This window comes from Erithacus rubecula (assembly GCF_903797595.1).
Source record: "Erithacus rubecula genome assembly, chromosome: 5".
Lineage (NCBI taxonomy): Eukaryota > Metazoa > Chordata > Aves > Passeriformes > Muscicapidae > Erithacus > Erithacus rubecula.
This window is the reverse complement of record NC_136687.1, coordinates 58,298,552-58,320,571: the sequence shown is the minus strand read 5'-3', so window position 1 is coordinate 58,320,571 and position 22,020 is coordinate 58,298,552. Positions and strand designations below refer to the sequence as shown.

Here is a 22,020-nt window from a genome sequence, read left to right as displayed (position 1 = left end):
CTCGCGGCGCGGCTCGCGCGCTGGTTGGCGGCTCCCGGCGGGACGGGCCGGGCCGGGCCTCGCTCCCTCCGCCGGCCGCGCTCCGCGAACCGGGAACCGCAGGCCGCCGCCGCCTCTCCCTCCTCCTCCTCCGCCGCCGGCATCCCGCCTGCCGCCCGCCCCCGCCCGCAGCGCGCAGCCCCGCCGGACGCCAGCCCGAGCCTCGGCGGAGCGCCGTTTCCTCGCGGCGGGGATCATGTCCGCCGGGCAGCCGCCGCCGCCGCAGCCGGACGAGCCGCCCGCGCCGCCGCTGCCGCCGGGCGCCAGCAGCGGCGAGGCCGCGGGGACGGGGCCGCCCTGCGCCGCCGGCCTGGCCGGGGGCGACATCAAGATGGAGGTGAGCGGGCTGGGCCCGGCGGGGCCCCGCGCTGCCCCGGCGGCAGGTGGGACAGCCCGGGCCGCGTGGGGCCGCGGCAGACAATGGAGGAGCGGCCGCGGGGCCGCACCTGGCACGGCCGGGCCGCGCTCCCGCCCCGCCGCCCTCCTGCCGCCGGCAGCGCTCCCGCCGGGGCGGGGGGGTCCGGGGAGGGGTCCCAGCGCTCCGCGCCCCCTCCCCGCCGCGCAGGGGCCGGCAGCCGCGCTCTGCCTGCCGCCGGCACACGGGAAGGAGGCGCCGCGCCCGCGGCACGCCGCTTGTTTGTTTTGTAAAGCGAGCCCCCCGCGCACCCCCGGGCTTTCCCTCCGCTCCTGCCTCCCCGAGCCCCTGCCCGGCCTTTGCGCTTCCTGCTCCAGCGGCCCGCCAGCCCGGCGTCTAAAACGCACGGGCGATGTTTGTCTGCTGAAGTGCTTCAAAACTTTTTTCTTTCTTCTTTTTTTTTTTTTTTTTTCTTCTTCTGGGGGTGGGGCGGAAGACGATGCGAGGGTTGTCGGAGGGGTTGTTTTGGCAACAGGTGCCTATATTCCAGAAATTTCAAGGGGTTGGATGTGATTGCCTGGAGATGCTAATTCTATCGCAGCATTGTTTCTTTAATGATAGCAGGAAACTGGTCGGTCCTGCTTTCAGCGCTGCCTGTTTCGTACTCTGAGTCACGCTGGGCTGTCCAACCTACTTGATCTAAATAAATTTGCAAATGCCGTGTTTTTCGGATGAGCGAGTAGCCAAAGCACTGTGGGAAATGAATCTTGCTCGAACCTGCAGAAATAGGGCAATTCCGGGCTGGAGTTTCCGTGCGGAGGCTGGGAAACGCGTGCTCTCGAGGCGCCCGTGTGCGAGGGCTCTCCGTGCTGCCAAGCCCGTCCCTTTTTTTACCTTGGGAAGGGATTTCCTGGCGTACAGTGAAGTTTGAGTCGGAGTGGTGAGCATCCGAGCGGCTGCTTTCCCTGGACTCCGGTTAAAGTGCAGGGTTTTGTCATCTGTGCGGCAGATGATGAGCTGGGATGCTCCGCTGCTGTGCTTTCCAGGTTAGCGCTGCGGGAGAAAGGGGAATTGCGAGCAGAAGTTCCAGCGGTCCCCTGCTTGTGCTCACCGGGTGTTGGCTCGGTCCAGTGAGAGATGAGTAAGAGGATTTGGTTATGACTTCAGAAGAGCTTTAGCCGTAACTTCTTACGCTCAATTCTGTATGTTTTGAATGAAACATTTGTGTTAGGATTTTTGTTTCCACATGCCTCACCTGCCAGAGGTTTGTGAGGAAATACCCACTGACAAACATCCTGTTTCTTGCCAGCCTTTGTTTCATTTGTTTCTTACTTTTCCTGTTCCTTTGTTCTGTATTGGCCAGTAAAGATTGAATTTTGCTTTATTCTTATTCGGCTCAGTTAAACAGATGGTTAATAAACACTTGAAAGCATCTCATTTCTTTCATTTTCTCACCCTTTCAAGAGTTATTTGTACTTACCATTGTTTATCAGGGAAGAATCATCTCACTGCTTTTAGTTCTAGCAACAGAAGATGAAAATGCATGCGGGAGATGATGTGGAAAGGGTTAACCTAATGACAGAAGAGACAAGGATAAAAAAGCCTTGATCCAAAAGAGTAATTGAAGGCAATATGTTAAGGATTTGGCAGGAAAGGGAATGAGGGAGGATTGCCCTCTCCCAACCGTTTTTTCTGTTGTTAGTGGTATCATGGGTGATAAGCATTATTTGATTTAGTAAACTATGTAGGAGAAAAATACAGTTTTCTACTTTCAGGACAAAAACTGCAGTCTGGATTCTTGTTTAGATACAGAGTGATGAGGGGCTGGGGTAATCTGGCAAAAACCTTGAAACTGCCCTCACTTGAGGCCTGGAGCAGGTGCTTTCACAGTGTGCCCCAGAGGCAGCTTCAGGAGGGGTTGGCTCAGCACCCTGGAAGTGGCACACTGATCTCCTGGACCACAGCTGTCTCTCTCATTCATGTTGATGTGATGCTTTAATGATGGAGCTAAATCGGATTACAGAGACCCAGCTTTGTCCCTCATCCTGTGGCAGGGATCTTTGATCCATCTCCAGGTAATTGTGTTGGAAATAATAGAGAGCTGACTACTATCTGTCCACACCAGGTGCCACAGCCAGCTTTTGCTGCTTTGATACAATGTCAAACAAGCTCGTTCTCCTGTATGTGAGTATCTCCCCTTTTTCAGAAATATTTCTTTTTAATTCTTTTTCATCTCAGGAGTCTTTTGATGATGCATCTCTGGCAAAACAAAAAGAAATCCAGGAAACAGATCCTACATATGAAGAGAAAATGGTATGTAATATTTGAGATTGTGTACTATTCAGTAGTTATGCACTTATTTAAAATAGATACATGAGTTTTATGTTTCCTTGTTTGAAGTATCTTAACTGATTCATAAAGATTTGTCTATGTGTTAAAAAATATTTAAGTAACTTAAAACAAAAAGTATTCAGAAGAATGCTGCTTGGACCATTCCCCTTTCCAGCATTTTAAAGTTGCCTGTAGTTCAGTCCATTCTGTCAGCAAGGGGGATTATAAAGAGTTAAGCATTCAACATCTCAGTTATAGAAAAAAGATTGTCTAGGAGTCTCTTTGTTAAGCTTTAGAGTCCTCAGGTTTCTGAAGATGGGTGGTGATTCTGTGCTTCACAGGTTAAAAAGGAGAAAATACGCTGATTTCCTTATTTTTTATTTTTTAATAGTTTTGTAATGTAAGAGATGGAGTCACCCATTCCTCACCATCTCATTGCAGTTTCTATCTCAGTTGCTCCGTTTGTAATTCCAGTGTCTGTGACTCCATGTGGAATTTCTTCATAGGAAAGTGAAACTGATTTTTGTAATTTGCTGCTTCCTGTGTTATTTCTTCTTGCCACTGAAAATAACTCCATCATCTTCTGCATATTTCTTTGTGCTGCTTTCTGGCACACTGAAGGAAGTGAACTTGGAATTGTCTCCTTTGGTCTCTAGACAGACACAATAACAAGGGCAATCGTGTTCTAGAGATGCATTGAAAAAGGAAATGGGAAGAGTGTCTCTGTTGGTATAAGGATAGCTCAGGGTTTCAGAGTACAGCCTGTTCTTTTCTGTGTCCTGTCTAAAAGACACAGATAATGTTTGTTAGTCCCTTAAAAGAACATCCTCTAGTGCAGGGAAAGCAAGTGTGGGGATGTGTGTGCAAGGCCAAAGCTTGCAGAAGATTGCTCAGTAAAATTTTAGAATGAGGAACTTTCTGCAATGCAGTCTGCATTTCTTCTACTTCTCTTTGTCCAGCCAGTAAAAAATGAACTTAAAAATACGGGTCAGCAATTTGGATGGTAGTGAGATCTTGCCAAGTTTAAACCTCAGAAACTCTTACTAAGTAAACAAACAATACCTATGGAGAGTAGGCAGGAAAACTTAAATTTACTGGATGTGGGTTGTGGCTGTGTCATTCAAGCTTAAAATACCCTTAGAGTGAGTCTGAGTCCTCTGTGGTACATCAAGACCTCTTTTTGTGATCTCTTTATTCTCTGACACTTTGTCTTCCTATCTCTTCCATAGTGCAGGATCTGCTCACACTGAGGAGGAAAACACTCAGAGAGCTGCCTTTGCTCTTGCAAAAGCCTGGAACATATGTTCCTTTTTACCAAGAGAACTGACTTCCTGTAGCTGTGCTGCACGTTGCTAAATACCAGGTTATACTGTGGCAGCTGGCAGAGTGTCAGAGTGGTTACTGTTAGCCTTGGAGCTGTTTTTGGCTTGTTTGTCTGTTCAAAGTTTTGGTGTGGCCTTGGCAAGGTGTGTTGATTCCAAATGAACCTGTCCCAAAAAAGCTGAACCTTTCAGATACTAATATTGCCTGCTGTAATCTTTCTTATGCAGCAGAAACAGTGACTCCTATCAAAGGGGGCAGCCTGATGAGTTAGGCTGGGTATGTCTAAGGTCTCTCTACTGAAACAGATGTTCTGGCTGGTGGCTGTGAGCTGCTCTGCTCTCACTGCCCCCTTTGATGCCAGCTCTGTTGCTTATCTGACAGCCCAGGGAGGTGCTGTATCTTGTTGAGCAGGCAGGTCAGCAGTGCAGTAGGGAGCAGTCATGGCCAATTTGGTGAGACATGAATTAGAGCAATGAAGAATCTTTTGTGTGATGGGTGAGGGGAAATTTCTAGGACTGGGACTATCACTTTTGATAGGAGAAAGTTATTAAGGGGACTCTGGCCTTGTCTAGTGAGTCTTGTGCAATCTTTGTGCCAAAGTTAGATTTCAGTCTTGGCACAGCTCTGTCTCACAGCTTTGATCTTGTTGCGTAGCAAAGATGTGCCTTGGCCCCAAAAAAGAGTATTGAGTCTGTCAGCAGCAGGTATATAGATGTTATTCATGTCTTTTTTGGTGTTGTAGTGATGTGTATAAAGTAATGTCAATCTATAGTTAAAAAGTATTTGCTTTTTCTTTTGAATGAATACATACTGAAATGTCTCACACTTGTTCCATTTAATTTTCCCTTGTCACCAGCAAACAGACAGAGCAAACAGATTTGAGTATCTGTTGAAGCAGACTGAGCTCTTTGCTCATTTCATTCAGCCTGCTGCTCAGAAAACTCCAACTTCACCTTTAAAAATGAAACCTGGACGTCCACGAATAAAGAAGGATGAGAAACAGAATTTACTGTCAGCTGGCGAGTGAGTGATGGCACATAGGCCAACTTGTACTATAAATAAGATTTTATTGTACTTCAGAAGTGGAAGTTGAACTTGCTATAAGCTTTTGTCCTGTGTCAGTGTGTATGTGCCTTTTTTTTCAACTGCCCACCTGTAAGTTGAGAATTGCTTGGGAATTCAAGGAGATATATAAAGAGATTTGTGCTGATGCTAAAGCTTTCCAGCATGAAGAAAAGCAGGGGCAGAAAAGTAAGGCAGTCGTGGCTCTAAATGGTAAGAGCTCATGGAGAACATCACACACTATGCAACATCTTGCAGGCTGCTTGAAAATTGTAAGTTTAGAAATTTGAATTGCCTTCATTGCAGCTTGTGTGGCTGCAGTGTTTGTCAGGTGCTGTCTTGTAGTTAAAGGCCAGTACTGATGCACACATTAATCCCTTTCTAGTCACTTTGGGCTGATATTTGAGCCTGCTGAACATGAATTCTAGTGAAGAATCTTGCTAGAAATTTCTTTGGGTGTTTGCATTCTATATTGCAATATATGCAGTAATATACATTAGATTTTATTTCACAGCAACTTGGTGTTTTTTCAGTTTCTCCACAAACTTTCTTGGGCTTTTCCAGCTATCGGCACCGTAGAACAGAGCAGGAAGAGGATGAGGAGCTGTTAACAGAAAGCTCCAAGACAACAAATGTCTGCACTCGCTTTGAAGAATCTCCATCATGTATGTTTCCTTGTTTGGTTGTTTTTTTTTTTTTTGCCCCTGTTCTTTTTCTTCAAAATGTTTGAAATTCACTTGGTTTGCATACTCTCTAAGAATAGTGAAATAATTTGGTGGGACAGGAGAGGGAAGAAAAAAATATCCAACACCAATCTAGTGGTACAAAATGTATTAGTGAGGAACTGCTTATTTTCATTCAGGCTAAAAAGATGGTCCAGTGAGTCTTGTCCTTTAGAAATGCAGTTGTTATATTTCAGTTAATAGGAAGGAGTTTTTAAGTCTGTCATCTTGTAATTTTTACATATGTAACCTATATTCTGATATCATTTAAAGCATCTAACAGCTTCCAGTTCATTTAATGGAATTCAGTAATCTGTTGTTTTAATGTTTGACTGTATTCTGATTTGGACAGTGGTAATAGATTTAGAATTTCCATTTGCTTTGGTTTCTTGCAGAAAACAAAGCTGTTGCAGCAGCTTGCAGAAGCAAAATTAACATGTTGCTGTTTCCATTCTGCGTTATCTTTGAATTTATTGCATTAATTTATTACTCGATTTTGTTCTGTAGCTTTGGTAATCACTGCCAATTACCAGCCAAGGGGGTGGTGAAATTCTTTCCTAAGTTTTTGTGTATCTTTTAGTCTATTCTTTGTTGTCTTTTAGATGTGAAATGGGGAAAGCTGCGTGATTACCAGATCCGAGGGCTGAACTGGCTCATTTCTCTGTATGAAAATGGCATCAATGGCATCCTGGCAGATGAAATGGTATGCACAGAGCCCGTGCTTAGGATCACTTCAGAACACATGCAGTGCAATGCCATTTTGGTCCAGCAGTGTGTATATATATGGGAGTTTTAATAACACAAAATGCAATATATAACTTGCCAGTCTTATTTTTCTAGTGTTTTAAAGTCACTAATTTTAAAAGTGTCAGAGATATTTAAATAAATAGTGCAAGCAGGTTGCAAAAATAGACCTATGAAGAGGGAATCTGTCAATCTTTGGAAACATGAAGTTTTTCCACATGATGACATGTCTTCTGTTTTCTTTCTCTCTAAATTGCAGGTGTTTTGTTATGGTATTCTCCAGCTGCCCTTGTGAGGAGAGTGTCATATATGAAAAGAGCATCAAATGTGGAAACACTTCCTGTTAGGGCCATGTGTAGATACCAGGATATGAGTTTCCTCTATGGTCTGATGTCCACAGAACAGCTACAGCAGTAAAAATTTTTTGGGGAAAAATGATGCAAAAATAGATGTAGCTGGAGAGCTGTGTTAAAATTTCTCATACACCATGACCATGGGCATTTCAGTTGGCACTGTCCATAGTAGCTTTTGCTTCTGTTTTTTATTCTTTTCCCCCAAAAGATAAGAGATGAATGCAGATAAACTGTAGTAGCTTCAAAGACAGATGTTTTTTCCTCCTTAATAATTTTGGATGTATCTCATTTTCATAAGGAGTGGAAAAGAAGAAATAAAAATCTAAAGTCTAATTAATTTCCCTTATCTTGTAATTTCTATGTAAAAAAATTTTAACTCATACAAATGAGTTTAAGTAACTGTTTAGTAACATGCTTCACTTTTAAATGCATCAAGAGTTTTTTTAAGCATACATGCTTATGAATAGAGGATTTTTTTTAGCTAAGAGGAGCATGGTTGTTTTAACTAAAACCCCTCAGAAGCTTTGTGGTATTCCAAAATCCATTTTGTGTTAGAGAGATTAAATATTATTATTAAATATGTTTTGTTGTTCTTAGGGTATTAATAATTTTGAAGTCATTAATGCATTTCACACATCCTTTAAACACTTTTCCACATCTTGTACCAGGTGGATTTTGGTTATTTTGAAGACAACTACTCAAATTTTAGAACCAAAAATTACTTGTGCTCATGGTGCTTGGGGTTTTATTTCCCATGCATTTGAACCATATTTCTGAATTACTCAAAGTATAGGAATGATCTGGTTTTTCAGTTCTTCCTCGGTTTTGTTTTAGTTAAAATTGCATGTTGAAGATACCATGTTTTACTAGACACTCAAAATTTTTCTTCTTTGACATATGCAGTTTATTACACTTGTTTGGCTCTTTCCTCACAGGAACTGATGTCATTTTCTGGCCTGTGGAAGCCTCCTTTTAAAAATTAATTAAGAACGTATTTACAATCATAAAGCATTAATAATGTACTGATAATATTATAACTGATAGTGTTATTAATATTAATGGCTTAATTAATTGAATAAATTAAAAATTCTAAGGGTTCTTAATTTATTTGCTTGTTGTCAAGCTTAAGAGAATATCTAAATCCAATTTGTTAAGTTTGACCTCTATATAGCCTGAATACACCATAGCCTACAAAATAAAGTTTTAGGAAATAATGTTTCCTTGTACTTTTAACAAGTTGTCTTACTTGAAAGGTTAGGCAGAATTCTAACTGCATAATCCAAGGTTTCAAAATTATACTTGCTACTTTGTTTTAATGAAATGTGGGGAGCCCTGCAAGCTTTTCCTAACCAAGACTTTGATGTCCTTTTAGTATCTCCCTCATTTATACAGACTGCTGTGCCTTCCATACTGTACTCAGAGCTCACTCTTGGGTTTTCTTAAAGGTGTTTTCTGAGAGGTTTTCTTTTTTCTAACACATCAGTGTGTCTTACAGGGTCTTGGGAAGACACTGCAAACAATTTCTCTTCTTGGCTATATGAAACACTACAGAAACATTCCTGGACCTCACATGGTGTTAGTTCCTAAGTCCACTCTGCAGAACTGGATGAATGAATTCAAGAGATGGGTACCAACACTTCGAGCAGTTTGTTTGATTGGTGACAAAGACCAGCGAGTAAGTTTGGATATGGTGGATATTCCTGTGTATTCCTGTGTAAATCCAGCATGTGATCTTACTGCTCTTTCCATTTCTTTACTTGGGAAGAATGTTACTTGGATTTGTTGTGGATTAAGACCTCTACTGCCTGCCTGGGGTATAAACAGCTTAGAATTCATGTGTGTGTTGTCCAGCTATTGCTTCATCACTTTATGTTCATAATTCCTTGTTCAAAGATTTGCAGTCTCCTTTTATGAAGGCAGGACACTGCCTTCAGGAGACTTAAAGTAGGAAAATAGTTACAGTGCTTCTGTGTTCTTTTTGCTTTAAATTTGATAAAGCCTCAGTAACTAATTGTCACCTTGTTATTTAGGCTGCCTTTGTGAGAGATGTGTTGTTGCCTGGAGAATGGGATGTCTGTGTAACATCATATGAAATGCTTATCAAAGAGAAGTCAGTATTCAAAAAGTTCAACTGGAGATATCTTGTTATAGATGAGGCCCACAGGATTAAAAATGAAAAATCAAAGGTAATTTATTTTACACTGAAAAGAGATCTGTGTGGGTTATTAGGTGTTGGTGTGGGGACTAGTAATGTTTTGTATTTGCTCATGTCTCAATGTCCTTCAGTTATCAGAAATCGTGAGAGAATTCAAGACTACCAACCGGCTGCTATTAACTGGAACTCCACTTCAGAACAATTTACATGAACTCTGGGCACTTCTCAACTTCCTTTTGCCAGATGTCTTTAACTCAGCTGAGGTAAGTCTTCATTTCTGCTATCAAATTATTTTGCTGTTTTTCCAGATTTGAAAATAGACTTGGATATGTATAATTAGGGGTGTCAGTTACTGATAAGTGATAGGTTGAGTTAGAAATGTTTCTGTTATAGAGCTTCTCATAAAATAGGCCAAATAGGGTAATTTGTTCTTTTATTTCCTGACTATATAAGAGTTGTATTTCTTCACCATTGTGATGCCATTGCACCTTGAAAGGAAGCCTCTTTTAAACTGATGATTTTGTTGATACAGGATTTTGATTCGTGGTTTGATACCAACAACTGTCTAGGGGATCAAAAACTGGTGGAGCGCCTTCATATGGTGAGTCCTGATTTTTGTACAAGTGTTATGTTTACCTAAGTTAAATCCTAAACAATTCTTCTAATGCTTCTTTGATAGACTATTTGGATAAGAGAGATTATTAAAAAAATCTTCAGTCAAGCAAATTGAAGTCAAAGGATGCAGAGCCATATGGAAGATGATTTTGACCTAGTCTTTGAGTCTTTCAAAGAAAGCTCACATATATCCCATGTGTAGCAAATAATCTCTCCATATAAATTGCTATTCCAGATTGTTTAATAATAAGTCTGGTATCTGATAGAGAATATCTGCTCTGTGTTTTGTCCATTGATCTGATCAGTGTTGCAGTTTCCAAAATGCATTTATTGCTGAACCTGTTTCAGGTGCTACGGCCGTTCCTCCTCCGTCGCATCAAGGCTGATGTGGAGAAAAGCTTGCCTCCAAAGAAGGAAGTTAAAATTTATGTGGGCCTCAGCAAAATGCAACGAGAATGGTAATTAATGCATGTGCTTGACTGGGCTGTGGTTAAAGCTCAGAAGAAATGTGCTCTCTCTGACTTAAAGGTTGTATGGAATTCAATTTGTTCTCTCTGGTCTACTCCCAATTTATAGCTATCTCTTTGTGACACTGCTATGACAGAGCCATGCATGTCAGGGAGATTTATCTGATTAAATGAAGCTTTTGACAATATTTGTTGCTTAAAGACAAGCCAACTTCATTTTAGAGTGAACAGAAGGTTTTTGCTTTTCTTTGCTGTAGGTATACCCGGATTCTGATGAAGGATATCGATATCCTGAACTCAGCTGGGAAGCTGGACAAGATGAGACTGTTGAACATCCTGATGCAGCTGAGGAAATGTTGCAATCACCCTTACCTCTTTGATGGAGCAGAGCCTGGCCCACCTTACACAACAGACATGCATTTGGTCACCAACAGTGGCAAAATGGTAGTTCTGGACAAATTGTTACCTAAGTTGAAAGAACAAGGTATGCATCTCCTTTCTGGAGTTTTGTGAGTTTTTTGGTTCAGTAATGTTTCTGTGTATTCTGAGCAAAAATCAGCAGACTTTAGCCAGGATTCTTGTTGGTTTCTGGCATAATACCAGCTTGGATCAGAAGTCCATTATGGCTTTTTGTGCTGAAGTGTTTCAATTTCTCTTTTTTTAATTAATTTATTTATTTTTGCATCCTAGCTAAGTTGAGACCTCAGAAACATCATTTGATTGGGGCTTTAGTTTTTGTTTCTTAGTCTTATTAGCTATTTGAAATGTAATTGTGTAGTACTTTAGCCACACCTTTGATTTGCCATGAAGTACCATTTCAGATTCAGAGTCCTCATGCAGGGTTAAAATCAAATCCTTTGTGAAATGTTGGTCTTTTTTGCTCTATGTGATTTTGAGCAGCACCTGAGGTTTTTGAGTGTGTTCTATAAACACTCAGATATGGGGGAAGTCTTGAGTCATTTTACAGTTCATTGATAGTAGGGACAAACCATTGAAATGGATTACTGCAGAATTTGTGACACTGGAATAAACTTATAACTCATTATTTTTTGAGTATGCTTACTGTAGTAACTTTGCTAAATGAGTTGGAGATAAATTTGTGAGTGGGAACACTTTGCAGAGAAATAAAACCACATCCAAACCTCAGCCTTCTGTAATATAAAAGTAGCCTGTACTTTGTATCTAGGTATCATCCAAACAGCTGTGGCCATATAATTCCAGAGTAAAAACCAAACAATTCAGTGGTTACTGTGCCTTTTTTGGTCTTGGTTTCTTCCTGTTATCACATTTATTGATTAGATGTTGTAATTAATACTGGCCTGGTCTCAAATCAAATTATCATCTGAAACAACAGTTCAGTATTAACCCTTTAGTCCAAAGGACAAAAGGAAGTAGAAACTTTGTTATATCCTGTGTTTTACTTAAATTTCTCCAGTAGACTAGAAATGGTTGAGTGTGTGTGCATAAAGTACTGAACATATAATTTATTTTTTTTTTTAAGTTGTTCTTGGGAGGTAAATAAACTGGCAAGTCTTTAAGAATTCACTTTATTTCTAGACATCTAAAATCTGAAACAAATACTTCCAAATTTTATTCTTTATACTTGATGATGTGTTTATATTTGTGTTACCATCTTACTCTGTGTCTGGGAACTTTTTGTTAAGGAGTACAACACAAAAGGAAAAGGCTGCCATTAATTAGACAATGCCATATCAGAGAAAGACAAACATGTCCCATGGCATGGACATGCTGTGACAGCAGCAGCTGCTGCCCTGCATTGTAGTTTGGGATCTGAAATTCAAACTGCTTTTCTTCTTAGTGCATGGAATTGCCCTCCTTCCTTTTCTGGTAGTGCAGACTTGTAGAGTTTGTTAAATCTTATGTTTTGGTGAAAGCATAAGAAACCTTTTTACCCAAACTTACAGGCTCAAGGGTTCTAATCTTCAGTCAAATGACAAGAGTCCTAGATATCTTGGAAGATTACTGCATGTGGAGGAATTATGAATATTGCAGACTGGATGGACAAACTCCTCACAATGAACGACAGGTATTTACAATTTTAGGGATTGTATTTATATAAAAATACTACTTGTAAAACATTGTGTTTAACTGATACATTTTTAAATTTATTTAGGCTTCCATTAATGCATTCAATGATCCTGACAGCTCAAAATTTGTGTTCATGTTGAGCACACGAGCAGGAGGTCTTGGAATCAATCTGGCTACTGCTGATGTTGTAATTCTCTATGATTCAGACTGGAATCCACAAGTAGACCTCCAGGCTATGGTAAGATTCCAGATGAAATTTCAGTTTTCTTTTATTTTTCTCACAGAACTTTGCTAGAAATATGTGCTTCCAAAATAAATTGGTATTTTCCCATTTTAGCACAGGAGTAGGATTTGTAAGACTAATTTTCAGGTTCAAGTGCAGCTTCCACTGTGTGGAACCATTAGTCTTTAGTCACATTTGGGTTATATAGTGTTTTATGCAGTAGGAAATGTTAGGTATAGGCTACAACTCTTAGTATTATTTAATGAAAATAGCCCTTTTCATTAAATAAAAATGAAATAAATCTAGGTTGTTAATCCCAAAACTATAAAGTATTAAAGCTTTACTGTTGCAGGGAGTGGAGGTGCCTGTGTTTGCACTGTTTTGCCTGAGATCTTGAAAATGAGATTAAGGAAAGTTGAATTAAACTTTTAAAAAGATGCTTTTATGGTAATGGAAGGATCTCATTTTAGCAATTATCTTTAGGGATTTTTTTTAAGGTGATTTGCATTCATCTCAATCCTGGATATATGTGAGGGAGATTAGTGACCACCTAAAAAAGCTGTTTAAAAACTGCCAGTGTGGTTATTTTGAAAAATGACGCCTTTCAGTGACAAGTCTTGGAGATCTCTTTAATTATTTCAGTTAACCTGTAGTGTCTCAAGTACTCTAGCAAAATTTACTTCATAAGAATGATGGAACTGGTGTCTGGAAGCTCAAGTGAGCCAGTACCAACTACCACTGCAGGTGTATGTTGAGAATACTAATTCTCACAGTGGTTCATATTTTGCTAGTCAGCAGAGGCAGGGTATTGTATGACACATCGAGGCAGACTCATTGTGGATATTATTGGAAAAAAAACCCCAAAGTGACCTGTGCTGTTGTGCTTTGTAAATTCATGTGCTGGAAATAATGAAAATCTTCAGGCTGATGCAGTCATGCTGAAGGCAAGTGCTGAGTTTGGTGGCTGTTTTGGGCAGGATCGAGCGCACAGGATCGGCCAGACCAAGACCGTGCGCGTGTTCCGGTTCATTACCGACAACACGGTGGAGGAGAGGATCGTGGAGCGCGCGGAAATGAAACTGCGCCTGGACTCCATTGTCATCCAGCAAGGCAAGGGGCTGAGGGCACTTCCCTCTTCTCTCGTTGTAAAACAGGCTGGAATCAGCCAGGAAGAGCCACTGGGAATGTTGTTTTTTCATCAGCTGAGCTCTGAAGAGAGGGTGCAAAGAAAATTTATTTTACTCTAGGAGTAGGCATTGCCTCACTCACTTTTTGCTTATCTCCCTAGTGATACGTGCATAAAAGTGGATATAGCCAGATTTGGGTTATTAAAGCACTCAGCTTCTCCTTTAAACTGGGGAAATTAATGCCTTTCCTTTATCTAACAGATGGAGAAAAGTTGGATAACCTTGGTTGGCTTGCTTTGAATCAGTAATATATAACTTATGTGTGGAAATACAAAGCAGAGAAAAATCCTGTATTGTTCCTTCGTAACATAAACTCTTTAGTGAATTGCTATCCTCGAGTGTTTTTATCTTTAGGAAGATTGGTGGATCAAAACCTGAATAAACTTGGAAAGGATGAAATGCTGCAAATGATCAGACATGGAGCAACACACGTATTTGCCTCAAAGGACAGTGAGATCACAGATGAAGATATTGATCACATTTTGGAAAGAGGGGCAAAGAAGGTGAGGTGGTTTGAAAAGGGGAAGCCCAGGTGTAGATTTAAATGTGATGGCAAGATAGTGAGTCTGTGGATGATAACTTGGTTCCAAGCTGGAGAGAAAAGGGGTTTTGCTGTGGAGGGTTTTCGTGTTGCTCTATTGTGTTTGTTTTTTCTGATGTTGTCAACAAGATGTTTTGTAGTCAAGTACCTTCTAGAATGGCTCCTCTTCTTTCTGGCAATGGGATGTTTTAAAATGAAGTACCTTTCAGAGTGGCTGCTTTCTGGGAATGAGGTGTTTAATAATGACGTGCCTTCCAAAATGGCTCCAGTTGTATCTGGGAATGAGATGTTAAATAATGAAGTACCATCCAAATGGCTACTGTTCTTTTCTGTATCCCCCGTCCAAGACTGCGGAAATGAACGAAAAACTTTCAAAGATGGGTGAAAGCTCCCTTAGGAATTTTACTATGGATACTGAATCTAGCGTGTATAATTTTGAAGGGGAAGACTACAGAGAAAAACAGAAGGTAATGTTTTAAGTTTCTTTTGGAAGAATGCACTAAATTGCATGTTTTAATCATACTTATATAAGAGGTTGTGGGTAAAATACAGTGTCATCTATGATAATAGTTGAAATTAAAACACTTATAACACTTATAATGAAGTAGATGTAGATCTAATTTTGTATAAAACTTGTTGCTGGTCTGCTGATCTTGAGAGACTTAATTTTTGTTTTTGGGGGTGGTGGGTTTTTGTTTTTTATAGTTGGCATTTACAGAGTGGATTGAACCACCTAAAAGAGAAAGAAAAGCCAATTATGCTGTGGATGCCTACTTCAGAGAGGCTCTTCGTGTCAGTGAACCAAAAGCACCCAAGGTGAGTTGACTAATTAAAAGAAAATTGTTTAAATATACATGGTAAATGGCTTGAGCTGTAAGCTACAAATAGGTCTTTAGTCATGAAAACTGCTTCATTCATTTTTTTAAAGTGGAGAGACTATGGAAATTTATAAAAAAATTCCAAAGGACTTGAGACAAACTTCTGTGAGAAAAAAGTAAGAACAGTATGAAACTTTTAAGATGTCAGGAGGATAAGTTTTTTTCTGGTTCTTATTTAAGCAACTGTAAATTGTCCTGTAGAAGATTGATGCTTTAAACATCAATGCTTTCCTCATCCACCACCTTCTCCTCCTAAAAGATCTCTCTTTCCCTCTCTCTTCCCTGATCTTTTGCTTTTAGAATTCTTTGTGGTGATTGGTGTCTTGCATGGTGTAATTTTTTTTCCCCCACATTAAGACAGTGCATTTTTGCACAATAAAACTTTTTTATTTGCTCATAAACTTAAATCAGTTCTTACAAGGAAGCAGGTTCTGGATGTGAAAGGGAGCCAAATGCAAACTTTGTGTTTCAGGCTCCACGGCCTCCAAAGCAGCCAAATGTACAGGACTTCCAGTTCTTTCCTCCTCGTCTGTTTGAACTATTGGAAAAAGAGATTCTCTACTACAGGAAAACAATTGGTTACAAGGTAACTGAAGAATTTCCTTGGCCAGAGGGATGGAGCACCTCTCTTAAGAGGAAAGGCTGAGAGTTGGGGTTCTTCTGTCTGGAGAAGAAAAGGCTCTGGGGTGACCTGGTTGCAGCCTCTCAGTACCTAGAGGGGGCTTGCAAGAAAGCTGAAGGGGGGCTTTTTTACAAGGGAGTGGATTTAAACTGACAGAGGGCAGTTTAGGTGGGATATTGGGAAGGAATTCTTCACTGTGAGCTTGTTGAGGGACTGGCACCATTTGCCTGGAGAAGCTGTGGCTGTCCCATCCGTGGGAGGGTTCAAGGCTGGGTTGGACAAGGCTTTGAGCAGCCTTGTCTGAGTGGAAGGTGTTCCTGACCATGGCAGGGGATTGGAAAAGAGGTGATCTTTAAGGTCCAGTCCCTTCTGTGTGATTCTCTAAATTTCTACACTGGAATAGTTTAATGCAACAGTAGGAGACTGTGTACTTTTCCAGCCTTTCACAATAATTTAAATGAAACAAAATCATGTTCAACTGAAGGAATTATTAGTTATATTAACAGAAAGGTGACAATTAGTAATTACCTGTGAAAAATTAATTCAGTTTTACAAAGTGCAAAACTTTTCAGGTACCTCGTAATCCTGATCTCCCAAATGCAGCCCAAGCACAAAAGGAAGAGCAGCTTAAGATTGATGAGGCTGAACCACTTAATGATGAAGAACTAGAAGAAAAAGAGAAACTTCTAACCCAGGTATTGTTGGGTCTTCGGTGGGACTGAAATCAGCTGAATCTTGTTTTGTTTTTCACAGCATTAGGGGAACATTTCTTGGTCACTGATTGGCATGTGCCATAGTTAACTCATCTGCAAATTTTGGTTCTGACTGAAGAGAGTTTCTAGCATTAGGTTTGTCATAGGATATCTTTGAGGAAAATGCACCACGTTAGTGCACTTGGATTCTCCTGAATCCTAGTCTGGCATTGACTAGACTGATATCTTTCCATGGGACCTTGCAGAATGGCTGCAGAGCTGGGTGTGCTGCATTCCACATTATTTAATGCACATCTTCTGCCTCAGTTTCACACCCATATGGAAGTGAAAATCAGAGTCTGAAGTGAAGTCTGATAGAGGATAGTGCCCCCCTCTAAAAGAGGGTGTGAGCTCAACAGGTATGTCATTAGGAAGTGTGTATATTTAAATAACTTAAACAGGTGAATGCCTGCTATGCCTTATTTGGATATTGTATTTACAGGTTGTGTTTTGGCAGGGGATCGGAATTACAGGACAGGATTTCTTGCTTGCGTAGTAATGAGCTGGAACAGCTCACTGTGGAGACACCAGAATCACAGAGGTCAGGAATCAGTACAGTCCAGTAAGCTGTGGCTAAATCATAACAGTGCTGGCAAAAATTGCTACTTAAGTTACTGGTAATCTGAAATTAACCTACTTTGGCTCATAACTTCAGCAGTGCTACTTGTGTGCCTGCTGAGTATCATCATCACAACATAGCTTTAGTCCTTCTGAGGGAGAGTGACCAGGTGCAATGGCTGAGGGGTCTGTGAGGCACCTGGGGGGCCTTTTGGACAAAACAAAAGCCATTATAGACACTGCTTGCTTCACTCAAGCAATCCCATGCAGAGACTATTAGAAGGAGTGATTAATTTATCAGCTAAAAACTTTGAAATTACTAGGTAACTAAAGAGCTAGTGCTAGTCATTGTGCAGTATTTAAATGGAGAGTCTACAGTGATTGCAGTAGAAAACATTCCTTCTACTAAAGGAAACTGCAGAGAAAGAAAAGGTTTAGCACTGTGAAATGATGGAAGTGTTACAGGCAATTTAAAGAAACCTGTTGAATCAGATTTGGAGATGGACAAATCCTGAAGCTCTGTGCAATGTTTCCTCTTGATTGCTGTACAGGGCTTCACTAACTGGAATAAGAGAGATTTCAACCAGTTCATCAAAGCCAATGAGAAGTGGGGCCGTGATGACATTGAAAATATAGCACGAGAAGTGGAAGGAAAAACCCCAGAGGAAGTCATTGAGTATTCAGGTAAATTCATTCTGTGCTCAGCTCTGAGAGTATCTGACTCTGCTTGCCTTGTTTGGTAACATCTTCCTGCTGAGAATTTCTTATGCTGCTATTCAAGATTTTCAGGCTAGAATTATACTGATGGATTTTGGATTTGTTGATCCAGCTTTTGCCATCATTACTGTCTGGGTATTTAAGGCTGTACTAAAATGCACATGTAAACTCCTGCTGAGCCACTTCACTATATCCTGAATCAAACTGGGTAGCACTGGTTAGTCTTCAGTTCCTGTTAATTTTTGCAAAAGGAAATGCTGAGAAACACTGCTTAGCTGGAGAGATTTCCCTTCTCCTTGTATTCACAAATGAAAAATTAACCTTTACCTGTTCCTCAAGAGCAGAACACAGTAAATACATTATGACTGAACATACAGTGACCACCTCTCATGTCTCAGAACTGTTTTTCACTGTAGTGTAGCTACAAAGTCCTAGCACTATATTTTTAAAAGTATAGAGCAGGTTGAAAATATGAAAAATTCTTCTAAAAAAACCCGTTATTTAAACTCCTAATTGTCTTTTAGACACTGCTTGTTTTTGGGCACTCAATTGCTCTCTTGCTTTCCTTGTTAAAACTGTATTCTGTTACATCAGTTTCCATTTGAAGAAGATTTTTGTCCTATGAGGAGTGACACACAAAAATCTTTCTGGCCAGTATTGCACCTCATTTAACATGAAGATTCTTATATCTGCCCTCTTCAAAATAGCATTTGTAATACTGCAGCACATGGTAGTTGGAAGGGAAGGTTCCTTACCAGCTAAAGGCATGTCTTGTTAGATATCTTGTTGTTAGACAGCAGTAAGCTCTGGTCAAAGGAAGGAACAGCTAACATCCTTTTTTTAAAAGTTAAATTTCTGATATTTACAATGCATGATAAGAAACTAACCAGTTGTTCTTTCCTTAGCTGTGTTCTGGGAAAGATGCAATGAACTCCAAGACATAGAAAAGATCATGGCTCAGATTGAAAGAGGAGAAGCCAGAATTCAGAGACGAATCAGCATAAAAAAGGCTCTTGATACAAAGGTGAGTTTGCTCAGTTTTCTGCTTTGTTTCCTGGTGCCAGTGAGGGGAGATGCAGGACCCCTGTCTGGCCAGTGCTGCTGGTGTATGAAGGCATCTTGGGCATGGCATTGGCCTCTTTGCATAACACTCAGCAATTCCTTCCTATGGCTTTTCCATCCCATGGAAGCACTGTGATGACAGCCTTAGCTATGGCCTTTGGTGTTTGTGACAGCCTTCTGTATTACAGCACACAGTTCAGAGTGCTGTGTAACAAACTGCAGAGAGTACAGGCCTTGGGGAGGAGCACAGTTCCTTCTGGACACTTGTATCTGAAAACAAGAGAGAGAGGGGATGGAGGGAGAGAGGGCTGGGGAGAGAGAAAGGGATAGAGGGACAGAGAGAGATAAATGGAGAGAGAGGGATCGAGATGGAGGGAGAGACGGAGAAAAAGGGTTATGGAGAGGAGAGAGAGGGAGGTAGAGAGATGGAGAGAGAAACAGAGGAAGATTGGTGGAGAGATGGGAAGAGGCAGAAACAGGAAGAGCTATTGAGAGATAGGTAGAGATAGTGGAAGACAGAAGGAGTTAAAGATGAAAGTGAGACACCTGTTTAGAGCACTTAAAAAGAAAGACCCAGCAGAGGAGGCTTTTGTTCTTGTTAGTGTTTCACCAAGCAGTATTTGGTAGTGAAGAGATTTGTAGTTAATTAAGACATTTTATCAGAATTTTCTCCCCACATCAGGTTTGCTGAGTTAGTTCTAGGGAAGAAGTGTCAGGCTAAACCAGAATGCAGCTGAACCATGTGCTAATAACGCTCATGTACCTTTTTACTCTTACTCTGATTTTACCAGTTCCTGAGAATTTGTGTTAAAAAGGATTGTTGCCATTTGAGTTCTGATCAGTCAGTCTGCCATTAGTCTAAAGATTACAAAGCTGCCTGTTGTCTAAACCAGAATTTGCTAGTTTAGATAGCTTTGATAAATGTACTGTCCTGAGCCTACAGTCCTTTTCTTATGATGACTTAGCATGGGAGGTCCTTAAAGATCTTGTTTTCTGTCTTCCTATGATTTATTGCTTTCATACTATAAAGACTTCCATGCTAATTCTGACCTATTTCTTAGCTTTATGTGGTCTTATTTGTTTTGTTCAGATTGGGAGATATAAAGCCCCTTTCCACCAACTAAGAATATCCTATGGTACTAATAAAGGGAAGAATTACACTGAAGAGGAGGATCGCTTCCTAATCTGTATGCTTCACAAACTAGGATTTGATAAAGAAAATGTCTATGATGAATTAAGACAATGTATCCGAAACTCGCCGCAATTCAGATTTGACTGGTTTCTCAAGTCCAGAACTGCCATGGTATATATATATATATATTGCTCTTTTTTGTCCATGAATGCCTGTCACAGTATTAAATTAATTAAATCATATTGCTGCTGGAATACTGAGGTAGGTGCATGGGAACAAGGTTTTATCTTTGTATAACTTTCCAACAACTGCACGGGAGTCAAATGCAGCCATGGGAGGAGAAGTTCAAAATTCTAAGGTACCCTTTTCCAATTTGAGTTAAATACAAATGTGTTTTACAAAGCAAACCTCTGCAATCAGATTCCTGTGAAGCCAGCCAGTAAGTAAGTATCAGGAAACATTTCATTCTTTGTTACTCTGACAAGATCCAGTGAAACATCACCAGTGTTTTTAATATTTTTAAGAGGATTTTTACATGAAGTGACTGCCTAAGGTACTGAGTGAATATGTTGTGTAATGCAGGAGCTGCAAAGGAGGTGTAATACTTTAATCACTCTCATTGAAAGAGAAAACATGGAACTGGAAGAAAAGGAAAAGGCAGAAAAGAAGAAACGTGGACCAAAACCATCTTCGGTAAGATTTAAAAGGCATTTCTGTGAAAAAGCTCCCTTGAAAACAGAGTTCCCAAGTATCTAGGACAACTGATACTTTATTTGAAATTATTTGAAACCAACAACTTCAGAGAGCAATGTTAAAAGCTGCCTTAAGTTCATGTCAGTGTTCATCTAATACAGTTGAGGATATCAAATAAAGGAAAAAAGGTTTTAAAGTGTAGCTGACATACTCTGGAGCAGATAAACTAGTTATGTTTTGGATCACTGGATTGGTACACTATAGATTTACCCTGGTAAGTACACCAGGGATGTGTTTTGATTTATATAATCTGCTAAATCATCCATGTATCTATTTACAAATGGGCTTCTAGAGCTAGATTTGGGAAAACGGCACATATGCTTGACTAAAAACAAAAACCAGCTCTCTTTGCTGACTAAATTCAAAGTGTTTCTAATATGCAGGGCTGTTCTGTAAATTAAATCCCAGCTTTACCCATTTTGCTACCTCCATTTGTTCAGGTTGTTGCCTAGAGCTGTTGTAGCAAAAACTTAAAAGCACAACTTACTTGAGAGATGTGCAGAAATCAGTAAGGTTAATAGTGATGGATTATTAAGTTTCTTAGACTTGTTCACAGAACATTTAAATGGGTACCTTTTCATAATAGGAAGCTTTACAACATCCTTACTTGCTTTTATACACTTTTTACCTCTGTGAAATCACACTCTTCCAGATTTAAAGAATGAAAAACAACAACAAAGATGTGCATGTTTACCATATACCACATTTGCAGTTTTTATCATATTTTAAAGCTGCCAGGGTGTCAATCTTCTCCATCTGCTTTGTTTGGAAACACATTTATTGCTTCCAACCTTTGTGTATGACAATAACTGAGTACCCCAATCTTACCTTGCAGGCACAGAAGCGTAAAATGGACGGCACTCCTGACGGGCGTGGGAGAAAAAAGAAGCTAAAGCTGTGAATGCAGAATTTTTTTAATCTCTAAATTTAAGAAGTAGTTCTTTAATTTACGGGTCTTCATAAGATGTACTGTATAATGCTTAACTGTTTTAAAGAACATTGGGTTCATCTGTTTATTGAACTAGAACATAGTACTTAATTGTAGTTTCACTTTTTTAAATGCAACAGCTGTGCTGAATTTTTTTTACCATTAACACTTGAAGTAATAAATTGTCTTCATTTATTAATAAGGCTTCTTGTGACCTTTTTTTAAATTAGTGTTTCCACTTCAATGCATATTTATTTAGTCATCCCCCAGTTTGTTTCCTCTTAGGGTGTTGTGAACATTATGATAAATGGAACTGTTTAGTGGTGTTTTCTTGGTACAAGCCACCACTCAAACTCTGTTTCTGGAAATTTTGTGGCTCTGACTTTACCTTTACTGAAGTTACTGTACCAATACCTTCATTTCTTTGAATTTTGTGGAAAGGCTGGTTATTT

General features: G+C 40.2%; 1 protein-coding gene across 1 annotated transcript; it reads left to right on the top strand.

The window, feature by feature from the left end:
• On the top strand, window positions 1-21,770 carry SMARCA5 (SNF2 related chromatin remodeling ATPase 5). The gene is made up of 24 exons (XM_079305727.1): window positions 1-376; window positions 2,633-2,707; window positions 4,905-5,071; window positions 5,675-5,775; window positions 6,435-6,535; window positions 8,425-8,604; window positions 8,960-9,115; window positions 9,216-9,347; window positions 9,617-9,685; window positions 10,048-10,157; window positions 10,424-10,650; window positions 12,092-12,213; window positions 12,301-12,453; window positions 13,416-13,548; window positions 13,980-14,128; window positions 14,514-14,633; window positions 14,872-14,982; window positions 15,517-15,630; window positions 16,239-16,361; window positions 17,528-17,660; window positions 18,599-18,717; window positions 19,846-20,058; window positions 20,470-20,580; window positions 21,476-21,770. Exons 1-24 carry the CDS (start codon window positions 236-238, stop codon window positions 21,539-21,541), a joined length of 3,126 nt encoding a protein of 1,041 aa, XP_079161853.1. The 5' UTR covers window positions 1-235; the 3' UTR covers window positions 21,542-21,770.
• The last annotated feature ends 250 nt before the right edge of the window (window positions 21,771-22,020 follow it).